The sequence below is a fragment of the Arachis ipaensis genome, chromosome B5 (assembly GCF_059453495.1).
Source record: "Arachis ipaensis isolate K30076 ecotype BB chromosome B5, ASM5945349v1, whole genome shotgun sequence".
NCBI lineage: Eukaryota > Viridiplantae > Streptophyta > Magnoliopsida > Fabales > Fabaceae > Arachis > Arachis ipaensis.
In genome coordinates this window covers 26,625,355-26,636,470 of record NC_142440.1, presented here as the reverse complement: position 1 = coordinate 26,636,470, position 11,116 = coordinate 26,625,355, and the positions used below count along the sequence as shown (strand labels likewise).

Here is an 11,116-nt window from a genome sequence, read left to right as displayed (position 1 = left end):
CTTGATAGGATTCAGAAGAATAATCCAAATCGCTCTCATTCAACTGATTTGAAGTTGAATCATTCATTGTTCTGATAACTTATTGAAATTTGAAAACGAAGAAGATAAATCCACATATTGAAGAAGAAAACGAAGAAGAATAACAAGAAGAACGACGAGCAGCAGAGAAGAAAAAGAAGAAGAACGACGAGCAGCAGAGCAGATCCAAAAATTGCAATGCAGATTGTTAACGTTAAAGAATGTTTATGTTGAAGAAGAAGTTTTAAGTAATTCTGTTACGTTAATAGGGAGAGGGTGGGAGGCGCGCTTGTATTTCACAAAACTTAGGAGGAGGGAGAAGGGGGAGGCGCGTTTAAAAAAAAAATGCTTGGATAACTTGGTTAGGTTTTTTGCATGGATGTGGAGTATTATTAATAAAAAAAAATAGAGTATATGACTCTTGTATAACAATCAAGTAGTTTAACATGTCTCTAATTCCATCTTTTATGAGAGGACTAAACATATTGGAATTAATTATCATTTTACTATATAAGAGGTCATATGTGAAAATATCATCACAATCTTTGTTAGTTCAAAATTCAAATGACCAATTGGCAAATATCTCAACTAAGCCTTTTAAGAGGTTCTAGAATAAGTTACTTATGTAGCAAGCTTGGTATATATGATCTATATAAACAAGCTTGAAAAAAAAGTGTTAAAAGTCAAGATCTAGTTAGCAATCGGTAGATAATAGCTTAGCATTTATAATAGTAATTAATAAAAGCTCTCTAAATACATGTTTGGATGAAATAAAAGCAATGAATTCTTTTTCCTATTTCTCTACATTAACAAAAACAAAATAAATTCACGAGAAGTGCACCACCAATGAACTATATATGGCTGGTGCACCTCCATCTCGGAAAGGGGACGAGGATGATGAGAGCCTTGGTACTTCACCGAAGAATTCTCCACAATGTTCCATAATTTTTTTTTTCTTTACATTTTTATTTTATTTTTCCTTTTCTTTTCCCGGAAGAGAAAGGGAGAGAGATGTGAACAAGAGATGATGCAATGTAGTGCAAGAGGCCAAAATAACCAAAACTTTGTACTTTTTCGTCCACCACCTCTTTTAATGGGGGTGGTGGCATTTGGACTATCCACATTAGATAACAAAATATGTACATTGATTAAAACTCTATCCTTATATGTTGCCAAAAATTAAATTTGGTACATCATCCCTACTTCTAAAGAAGATTGATGTGGCACACTAAGTACAAGTGAGGATGACCTACTATTCCTCCTCAGGAATTCATACACAACATTAATACCAAATTTCTTCAACACGCTAGACCCTGCTTTGGCCCTCATGTGTGATTGCCCTATAATGTAAGCTACCCCAGCTTCCCTAGCTTCCATTATCTCCTCCAACTCTTCCATTATTCCGGTGTCGATCTTCGGGCTCTCCGGGACAAAAAACCTAACCCTTTTCTTCTTCGGCTGGATCACAGGAGACTTTATCTCCTTTAGCTCCGATGTTCCAGCCAAGTCATCTGCATTGTTATTGACTGCATTATCCGAGTTGTCCTCTTTCATCATCATGGTATGGCCGGAGCATGTTCCAACAACTGCCATTTTGTCGTCACTTTCAGTTTCGTCGTTTGTGGAGTTTGATGCGGTGCTTCCAGTCTTTATGAACTCGGCTAAGCTGCATATGAGATCGTTCTCAAACTCTATGTCATCTTTGTGGACGTCACGGTACCCATACCGGACTATGCACCGGTAGAGCCGGAAATCTCTTGGACCTACGCGACCAACTAGAAACCGTTCCTCCGGTCTAACGTGTGGAACTGGCACATGCTTGATGCAGAGGAAAACAACTACCTGGTGAAACGCCGGCAGGTTGGTTACAAAGTGGGAGAAGATTGCAGGGATTCCGGACACTAGCTCAGTATGTATGAGGCCAACCCCACGCACTCGAACAATGCCTATGCTTGGACCTATACCGACTAGCCAGTTGATCGAAACCTTGTTTTGGACGTCAAATTCATACTTCTTGAGCGTGCCGTAGTGCCAAACATACATGATAGTCATAAATACAAATGCCAATGCAATAGGTACCCATGCTCCTTCTAGAAACTTGACGAGAGAAGCCGAGAAGAAGAGCGCCTCGATGGTGCCAAATACGAAAACAAATCCAAGTGCAAGGAGAACATTCTGGTGCCAGCACAGAACTATAACCAGAGACATCAAACATGTGGTAACAAGCATCACTGTAATAACTGCCAAACCTGTCACGTGAATGCAAAGTATATCAGATTATTGTCTGAACAAAACAGATATTATACAAAATTATCAAATTCTACTTTATGTTCAGTAAGATCATGCAAATTAGGTACGAGTCAACACTACATGAAATTATTGTGATTGCATATTACAAAAACCTCTTGATTCAGTAGGTTCTGTAACATCAATGTACAAGCGATTCGCAATCATTGTCATGCATACCTGACGCATTACCCAAGCGCCTTGTGTCTCGGAAACCAATAGTCACGGCCAAACACAAGAGCATCAGTAGCCAATTGATCTCGGGGATATATATCTGGCCATGAATTTTAGATGATGTGTGAACCACTTTGACTCGCGGAAAGCAACTTAGTGCGGAGCATTGTTTGATAATTGAGAAAGTCCCCGTGATGATGGCTTGGCTTCCCACAACAGCCGCGAGTATGGCTATCACTAGAACAGGCCACCTTAATTTCTCTGCAATGTAAAAGTATGAAAGCTGTAAATTAGCTTGGCAACTCCTCCGCCATCTACTACCTCTCTCGCCCTCAAAACGTAAGAGCCATACTACATACCTGGTACAGATACATAAAATCCGAAGTGATACTCTTGCCGAACTTCATGATTCCTGGATAAATAAGCAGCTTGTCCCATATATGCAAGGACCAAGGATGGATAAACCACGGAAGTGAAAGCAATCTGCAGAATTTGTACATTCATAAATTAAAATAGGCATTTCTAAAAGCACCGAGAGGCACATACCCCTTCCAGCACCTCCCCTTTTTCCGACACCTTAGATGTGTTTTGGTGTCTTTAACTACTGTTGTATAGTCGGTTATATCAAATGCGAAAACCCAAACAGTATATACCTTGATTGATAATTGTGAGAAGTGTCCAAGATCAGCAAACATCGCTTCTGATCCTGTATAAATGCAACCAAAATTGTGTGAATGTTGACATACAAATTTTTACAAAGAAAACATTGGCATATAATTGAAGTTACCAATCATATATTCAAACCTGTTATGCATAGCAAAATTCCACCAAGGGCCATCCAACCTCCTTTCTGAGAGTTCCTCAAAAATTGGAATGCATAATATGGAGAGAGTGCTTTGTATACATGAGGGTTCCAGTGAAATATGTTATATACACCAATGGCACTGATGCAGAAAAGCCACGTGATGACGATAGGAGCAAATAAGAAGCCAACCCTGTGTGTGCCGTAGTGTTGAAGGGCAAACAAGCCTATCAATATGATGCATGCAGCCGGAACTTCTACATCTGCCAAGTATTAAGTTTCAATTGCAAGTACTATTAGTGACAAATATGCAACTTGCTCCACATAAAGGAACACAGGAGTATTGAAATTCAAATTCTACATGCAAACAAAAGAACAGAAACTTGCAAACTTATCATATCAGACTCGAGTCTTATATTCCTATGTTAAATATATTGCCCAAGGCATTTCTACAAAGGATCACAATACAGGGTTGACTTTCCAGGATACAAATATGTGTCACAGACAAGTGCATAACAAATGCAATATCGTGATTAGTCCCTAATGAAGTTTTTGTATCCAGGCATGCTGACCAACTGACCTTGCTTACCTAGAGTTCAGAGACATACTTGGCCAAGTGTAATGGCCAGGCTTTCTAGACTACTGATCCAGGTATCCAAGCAACCAATTCAGCCAGGGGTGTGGTTTCACTTCCCTCCAATCCCTGGTCCTGATCACCCTCAATAGTCAATAATCGACACAACACACATAACCCGAAAGCTCTTTCTACGATTACACTTTTGCCAAAGATTCCTGCCTAAAGAGAAATCCCTCGCTCTCCTCCCTTCCGACAGTGCTAGGCTTAATATATCCCCATCCCTTCCCCCTATTGATACCAAATAGGCAAATAGTATAGTGAAAGTGAAGGACAAGCAAGTTCTATCCCAATTCCTAAATAGTAAACTGCTATTCCTATTCATACCAACTTCACAAGAGAGCTCCCTCTTAAGCCTTTTTTTCTCCTTTCGGCTCCCAAACAAAAGGTTCTTCTGGTGACTTCGAGCCATCAATGAGTACTCCATCAATAGAATTAAGACAAGTCGGCAAGATGACACGAGCAAGGGGATAAATTACCAGTTAATCAAACAAAATTGACCGAAGAAGAAATGAGTTTAGCTATGATTTGGGAGGGGAGAAAAAGAAGGGAAAAAAAAAAGAAGGAAAAATTAAAGTCAAACAAGTGCAAGTCAATACTGTTGCTATTTTGCTCCTTTTTGATCTTTGGTCAAGAAAACTATGCAGAGAGTATTCAACCATGACCCGTCTCTTTAAATTATAAACCAACAAAACAAAAAGCACGACCAGGCGCAAGAAAATCTTTGAACTTACATCTATGATGCTCTCGGGACATTGAAAGCTCAAATCCTGACACAGCTGAGAAAACTGCAGAAAAAATTCAAAAACCCTCAATCAATTAAATTTAAACACAAGGTCAACACTTTCCATTTCAAAAATGAATAAATAAAGACACACGAAAAAGGGAAATTGTGATGCCATAAGAAGAATAATAATAATCACCAGAAAGAGCAGGTGTGAGGACCCCATCACCAATCACCATGCAAGTTCCAATCAAAGCAAGAACAAGAAGAATCCTCTGAAGCACCTTATGCTTCTCCAAAGTTGACTTGAGCCTTGATGCAAAGCTCCTCTCTGGTGCCACACCATAACCATCTTTCTTATACTCTGTGAGTTCCTCATCTGCAACCTGCACATTTGGCAGTGAACTCACCCTGGCATGGCGGCACAGCAATGAGTAAAGCGCAAACGTTCCACCTTCTCCATTATCATCAGCCTTAAGCACTATGAACACATATTTCACCAGAGGAACCAAAGTGAAGGTCCAGAACACCAGAGATAACACACCATAGATCTTATCCACGGGCACAGCATCACCAACTTCATCAGAGAAAGTGCTTCGAAATACGTATAAGGGTGAAGTGCTCAAATCACCATAAACAACACCGAGGCTCTGATATGCTAAAGTCAGAACCGTCTTCCATGACTCTATCTGAAAACAAAAAAAAAAAATCACAGAACAAAAGGAAAACGAAAAAAAAAATTAAAAAACTAAAGAAACCTCACATTTTTTAGATAAACCACTAAAAACAACGTTGTTCAAATCGAGAATACCAGAATCTTTCACAAACACCCCAGAATGAAATGAAGTTAAAAATTGAAACTTTGCTGGTTTTTCAGCATGCCCATGTAATTGTAATCTTTCTCTCACCTTTGAGTTTCGACGAGTTCCACCTTCAAGATCCATTCTCACACTTTAGCTCAAAGAACCATATTTCTTTCTCTCTTTTTTTTTCCCTCTTTGATGATGATGAATGAGTCCAATGGCTAAAACAAACTCCACGATTTCAAGTAAAAAAGGGAAAAACTTTTAGAAGAAAACAAAACTAAAAAGAGAAAAAAAAAACGCTCTCATGTACAAAGAAATTAATGAGAATATTAATTACTAATTACTAATATATACTATATGTGTATTTTTGTGTGCGGAAAAAAAGCTGTCCATTTTTTATTATTTTATTCTCTCTCTATGAAGCAACTCTCCAGATCCATGATGGGGTTCTAAACAAATTCAAGGAATCCATTTTTAAAAAAGGAGGAGCAAAATATAAAAAATAAAAATTCAACCTTTTAGAAAACACCTTCTCCAGTGTGCAAATAGTAACAGGAAGATTCACACGAAATGTCAATTTAAATTATTTTATTGACACCAATAGAGACTTGAAAAAAGAGAAAAGAATGGGTGGTATCTTAGTTGGGGTGCTATCAGTATTCAGTAGAACAAACAACCATTGAATGAAGGAAGCAAACAAGAAAGAAAAAGCCACACCTTATATGCAAAGCACTGATAAATACATTAACAAATTAGAAGGCTTTTAAAATATATAAATATATTATACGAGTTATTATACTATTTGCGTGCGTTTTTGGACAAAGTGAAAGTGATTAACGAAATTTGTCTACGGTGATTAATTATCACACGCTATAGAAACTAGAAAGTTAGGAACAGGAAAGAACTAATTTAACTAAACACACTGAGCAAAGTTTGATGGGCGTGGTTGGTGAGAGGTTTTTGCCTTTCGAGTTTGGAGTTTGAAGTTTGGAGTTTGGAGGCTCTGGCGTTAGTTTTTATTGTAAAAGCCATTTTCGATTACTAAAATTATGGACATTGGGTTCCTTAATAATTTTAACATCATAAATCGATTTTTAACCATTTGTGTATTCGTTCAATTCAGTCTCTGCAATTGTAACTATTTGACGATAAATTACATGGAAATATGTCAGGTATGTTCAGGTAAATTTATTTTTATTTTTTTACTCAATTTTTATTTTTATTATTTAAAATACTTTTCATATCTTCTTCGCTTTTCTCTCTTTACAGTTTACACACAATTAAACATAAATTTGGATCTTTTAAATTTTTTATTTTTATTTTAGAGAATAAAGTGTGATCTCTCACATTTGAATAATTTCTTTTTCATATTTTCTCTTGATCCATCTATGAAATAAATGGTGAGAAATCACACTTCTAAAGTAAAATTCAAAATTTAAAAAATCCAAATCCATTAAACATGGGGTGCACATGATCCGATCCGATCCGAAGATTCGGTCCAGACTCGAATAATTTGGAGTTAATTTGGTATGATTTCATTGAGTTTAGGATCGGATATAGGTTTCAAAAATAGATCCATCATTATTTAGGATCAGATTCAGATTCAGATCAAGACGAATCCAATTTCACATGGCCCATGTGTGCTTTAGAAGAACTAAAAAAGATATATATATATATATATATATATATATATATATATATATATGTTTTAAATTAATTCTAATATTATGTTATATTAATTATAAGTTTATTATTTTGTTTTTAATCACATTTGTTGAAGAAAAAAGTTTGGTAACAAAAAATTTTCAGCTATAATTAGATAAAATTTTTCATAATTTACTTCATTTATATCACCTAATAACAGTTTTATTTTTTATCCTACTCTTTTATCATTTCACTTATCATATTTTTATCAACTCCATTTATTAATGATATTAATTATAATATCATATCCCTTACTATTAGACATTCTTGTCATCAATACTTAATATCTTTTTTATAATTTAATTTTTATATTTAAAAATACAATAACAATTAATAATAATAATAATAATAATAATAATAATAATAATAATAATAAAGAACCGTAATGATAGTATCAATTACATTCAATAATTGTAATTGATTCTTGCCCATTAAGACATTTATCATGACTTACTCGATATGAAACATGAAAACTACCCTAATATATGTCTTCCGTTAATTCAATCATGTTCATTCAAAAATCACAAGAATAATATCATTGCAAGCGCAATAGTGTATAAGTCAAGAAATTTTACAAGAACTCGTCTTTATCATTGCAAATAGTATGTCATTTGAATTCGACCTTAATACGGTACTTATGGCAGAAGGTGCTGAAAAATTTGAATAATAGACAGACTCACCCGATGAAGTTGTTATCAGTCAATCAATTTTCTAAAATATGAAAAACCACACTAACTTTAATGAGATATGATAATAAATTGATTTTTTTTGTGTGTTTTTATGTGCATAATTATAGTATAGTAAGTGTACTAACTAAGTTCATACGCATAACATTCATAAATCCATATACATAACATCCATAAATACATACAACTAACATTTAAAAATTAAATTCATGTTTATTAGATATTACATCCATACACATATCATTTTTTAGTTATTGCATAAATAATTATCAAGTTAAACATAATTTTAAATTTTATCATAATTGAATTTGAAAAAATGTCAAATTCTTAAATTAATTTATTCAATTGATAAATTTACTCATAACATCCATAAATTCATACATATAACATCCATAATTTTATATTAGTAATATTCATAATTTTGTACTCATAATATTCATAATTTCATACATATGATGTCTATAATTAATAAATTTTTATAATTAATATTACTAAATTTTAAACTATGCGTCTTATTATATTTTTTAAATTATCTCATATGTGCACTAATAAGTCATGATTTTAATCATTCTAGTATTTTTATTTAATATTCATATGTTTGCTTATTTATTGATTTTAATATGACGAATTAATAATTATTTTAAAAATTTTTTTTTTAATTTTTGTTTATATTTTATTTTTTATGTTTTATTTTCTAATAGTTTATATATAAAATATGAGTTGTATAATAGATGTTGTTAAAATTTTTTAATTTAATCTCCATAATTTTTGCAAAGAAATTACATTTTAATAGGTAATAATGTGATTGAGGGATGTTAAGAATTTGATTTAGGAGAAACTGAAATTAATTTTGGAACGAACATTAATGACTCAAAACACCCATAAAAAAGGTGGGTGATAAGGAGAATGAATGATAAGGAAGTGTATGTCATTGCTTATCAAGAGAATGAAAATTTTTTTGTAACATTACATTATCGTAATTACTCTTTGGCTACCTGGCATCACTTTTTGTTGAATTAGAAAATAGATCAAATAAGCATGAAATTAGAACTAATGAACAAATTCAAGTTCAACTATGGTTATCAACTTCTCTCTAATAAGTAATTTTTTTTCTTTTTTATAAATGAATGCATCATAATTTTTTGACATAAAATTTATCAAGATCCGGACTTCAACAAGTCAAGACCCGGTTTTAGTGTGGCCCGAAAGTAGCGTAATTTCATCGCGTCTAGAGTCGGGTAAGAATCTTAAAAATAGACCCAATTATTATTTAGAGTCGGATCCGATTCAAAACAAACTCGATTTCACTCGACCATGTGTATCCTTAATTAAACATTAAAAGAGCATAAAAATATTATTTTCTCTTCTCAAAATTTTCAGAATATCAAAAATAAATAAAAACATAGACATAGGTGTAGTGGTGGAGTTCTAATAAGATAGAATTCGAGCACGGTAACTATTCTCCTTTTCTAATGTTCGATTGGGTGCTTAAGACATTTTCATTTTCGTTGACCAATTTGCATTTTCAATCACGTTTGAATCTTGAATTATTTAATTCTTTATTTTCTATTTTCTTTTCTAAAAATTGTTAAAGAGAAAAACGTTTGTGATTGAGTGAATGAATTTGTAAGTGAGTGAATGGATTATGTGTTCCAATTTGAGGCCACAGTTAAAATGAAAAATTTTCTAAAAATTTTAAATATTGTAAATTGAAAAATGAGAGAAGGCTGGCTGGCTTGGGAAATAATTAGAATGGAAAAAAAATATAAGGGACACTAAACTGGTGCAGTGAGTTGAAGAGGCCAAAGAGGTTATCTTCATGACCTTTATGTTGAATCTGGTTCAATAAGTTTGGTGGTTGAGCATGTTGTTGATTAAAATTTTCATGTCGCTTGTTTTTTGTTCATTATGAGTGTTGTTAATTCGAGTAAGTCTCACTATGGTTTCTGAAATTTAAGCGATTACTCAATATGGTTTTCGATATCTCAATTTTATTATTGTAATCTCCCAGATACAGTTTCGAATACTATAGTAGTTTTTGGATATTTTTCTGGTGATGAATCAGCAATTACTGTGCTAACCTGACATATCCATTCACCATCAAGTGGGTACTGGATGAGAATGCAAAATAGGAGCAAAAAATCGCAGGTGGTAGAATGGTGCAGTTGTAACTGTCGTCAAGTTCTCAAGTGGTTTGAAAAGATTCAAATTTAAACAAATAATTTTTTGGTTGTCCCAATTATAATGTGAGTTATCATTCTTACCTTTGTTGTTATCATTGTTCTTCCCTCACTCTTTTTTTTGTTCTTCTCTGAGACTTGAACATGTTATATCTTTGCTTGATTACAGACAAGTGAAAAAAGACGGTGTGAAATTTTTTTGTGTGGACGAATACTGGACAGGATGAAATGATTTGAAAACTAAAATCTTATGGAGACAATCATGAAGTGAAGATGATCTTTGATTGGAGGCTTGGGAGATTGGAGGAAGATGTCCGTAATCAAAAATTGATTTATCAGTTGTTAGTATTAGTTATATCTATATTGATAGTGTTGATTGTGATCCTGAATTATAAAACATGAGTGAAATAAGTTGGTGGTAGTTATTCTGTATTCATTAAATGAGTGATGAATGAAAAAATAAAAATGTGATTATGGAGATAAAAAAATTGATGATTGGTATTTGTTGATAGAATGAAAACTTGATTAATTATGAATTGAATGTATTTGTGTTTGTTCATGGAATGTACCAAGAGTAGTAATATGCTAAAAAAGATAGAATGAGTAATTGAAACAACCATAAAGCATGAAGTTAATATCTTATACCAAGTTTTAAACCTAAATCACTCGATCAAGAAATGTGTTAGAATAAAGTAGCCACAGTCAAAGGGCTTCATAACAAAACATAAATTCATACATCCTTCTATAATTAATGTCTTATACCTAATTTTAAATCAAAATAGAAGTCCTATACACACTAAGTTAAAACCTTCAATTTTTTTTTTGGAGACTTAAATCCTAGAGTTCGAACGAATTTCATGAACTTGGCAAGTCTTTATGTTGTCCCTAAATTAGCACATTGCATGAAATTAACTGGGCCAAAAATTAGTGGTAGAGAGTATCTTTTTCTTGGTAGCAACTTTGATGGCCTGACATGTCTAGCCACCTAGATCATTAATTAAAAGAAATTATTAGACATCAAATGAGCATTCAAATGAATCACATAAAATTGTGTACTAGAATTTTTAGATATATGTTGAGAATCTTCTAATTTAGAGGCAGT

General features: G+C 33.3%; 1 protein-coding gene across 2 annotated transcripts; it reads right to left on the bottom strand.

Annotated features, from left to right (window-relative positions):
- Nucleotides 1–1,071: 1,071 nt before the first annotated feature.
- On the bottom strand, nt 1,072–6,509 carry LOC107643376 (potassium transporter 6). 2 transcript variants are annotated; one of them, XM_088487736.1, is made up of 9 exons: nt 5,960–6,178; nt 5,547–5,662; nt 4,838–5,327; nt 4,649–4,702; nt 3,283–3,543; nt 3,132–3,184; nt 2,838–2,961; nt 2,485–2,739; nt 1,072–2,267 (listed from the first exon to the last, which is right to left on the bottom strand). In XM_088487736.1, exons 2-9 carry the CDS (start codon nt 5,580–5,582, stop codon nt 1,198–1,200), a joined length of 2,343 nt encoding a protein of 780 aa, XP_088343862.1. In that variant the 5' UTR covers nt 5,583–5,662; nt 5,960–6,178; the 3' UTR covers nt 1,072–1,197. The 2 variants fall into 2 exon arrangements, with proteins under 2 accessions (XP_088343862.1, XP_016202488.1); XM_016347002.3 differs by having other exon boundaries at nt 5,547–6,509.
- Nucleotides 6,510–11,116: the final 4,607 nt, after the last annotated feature.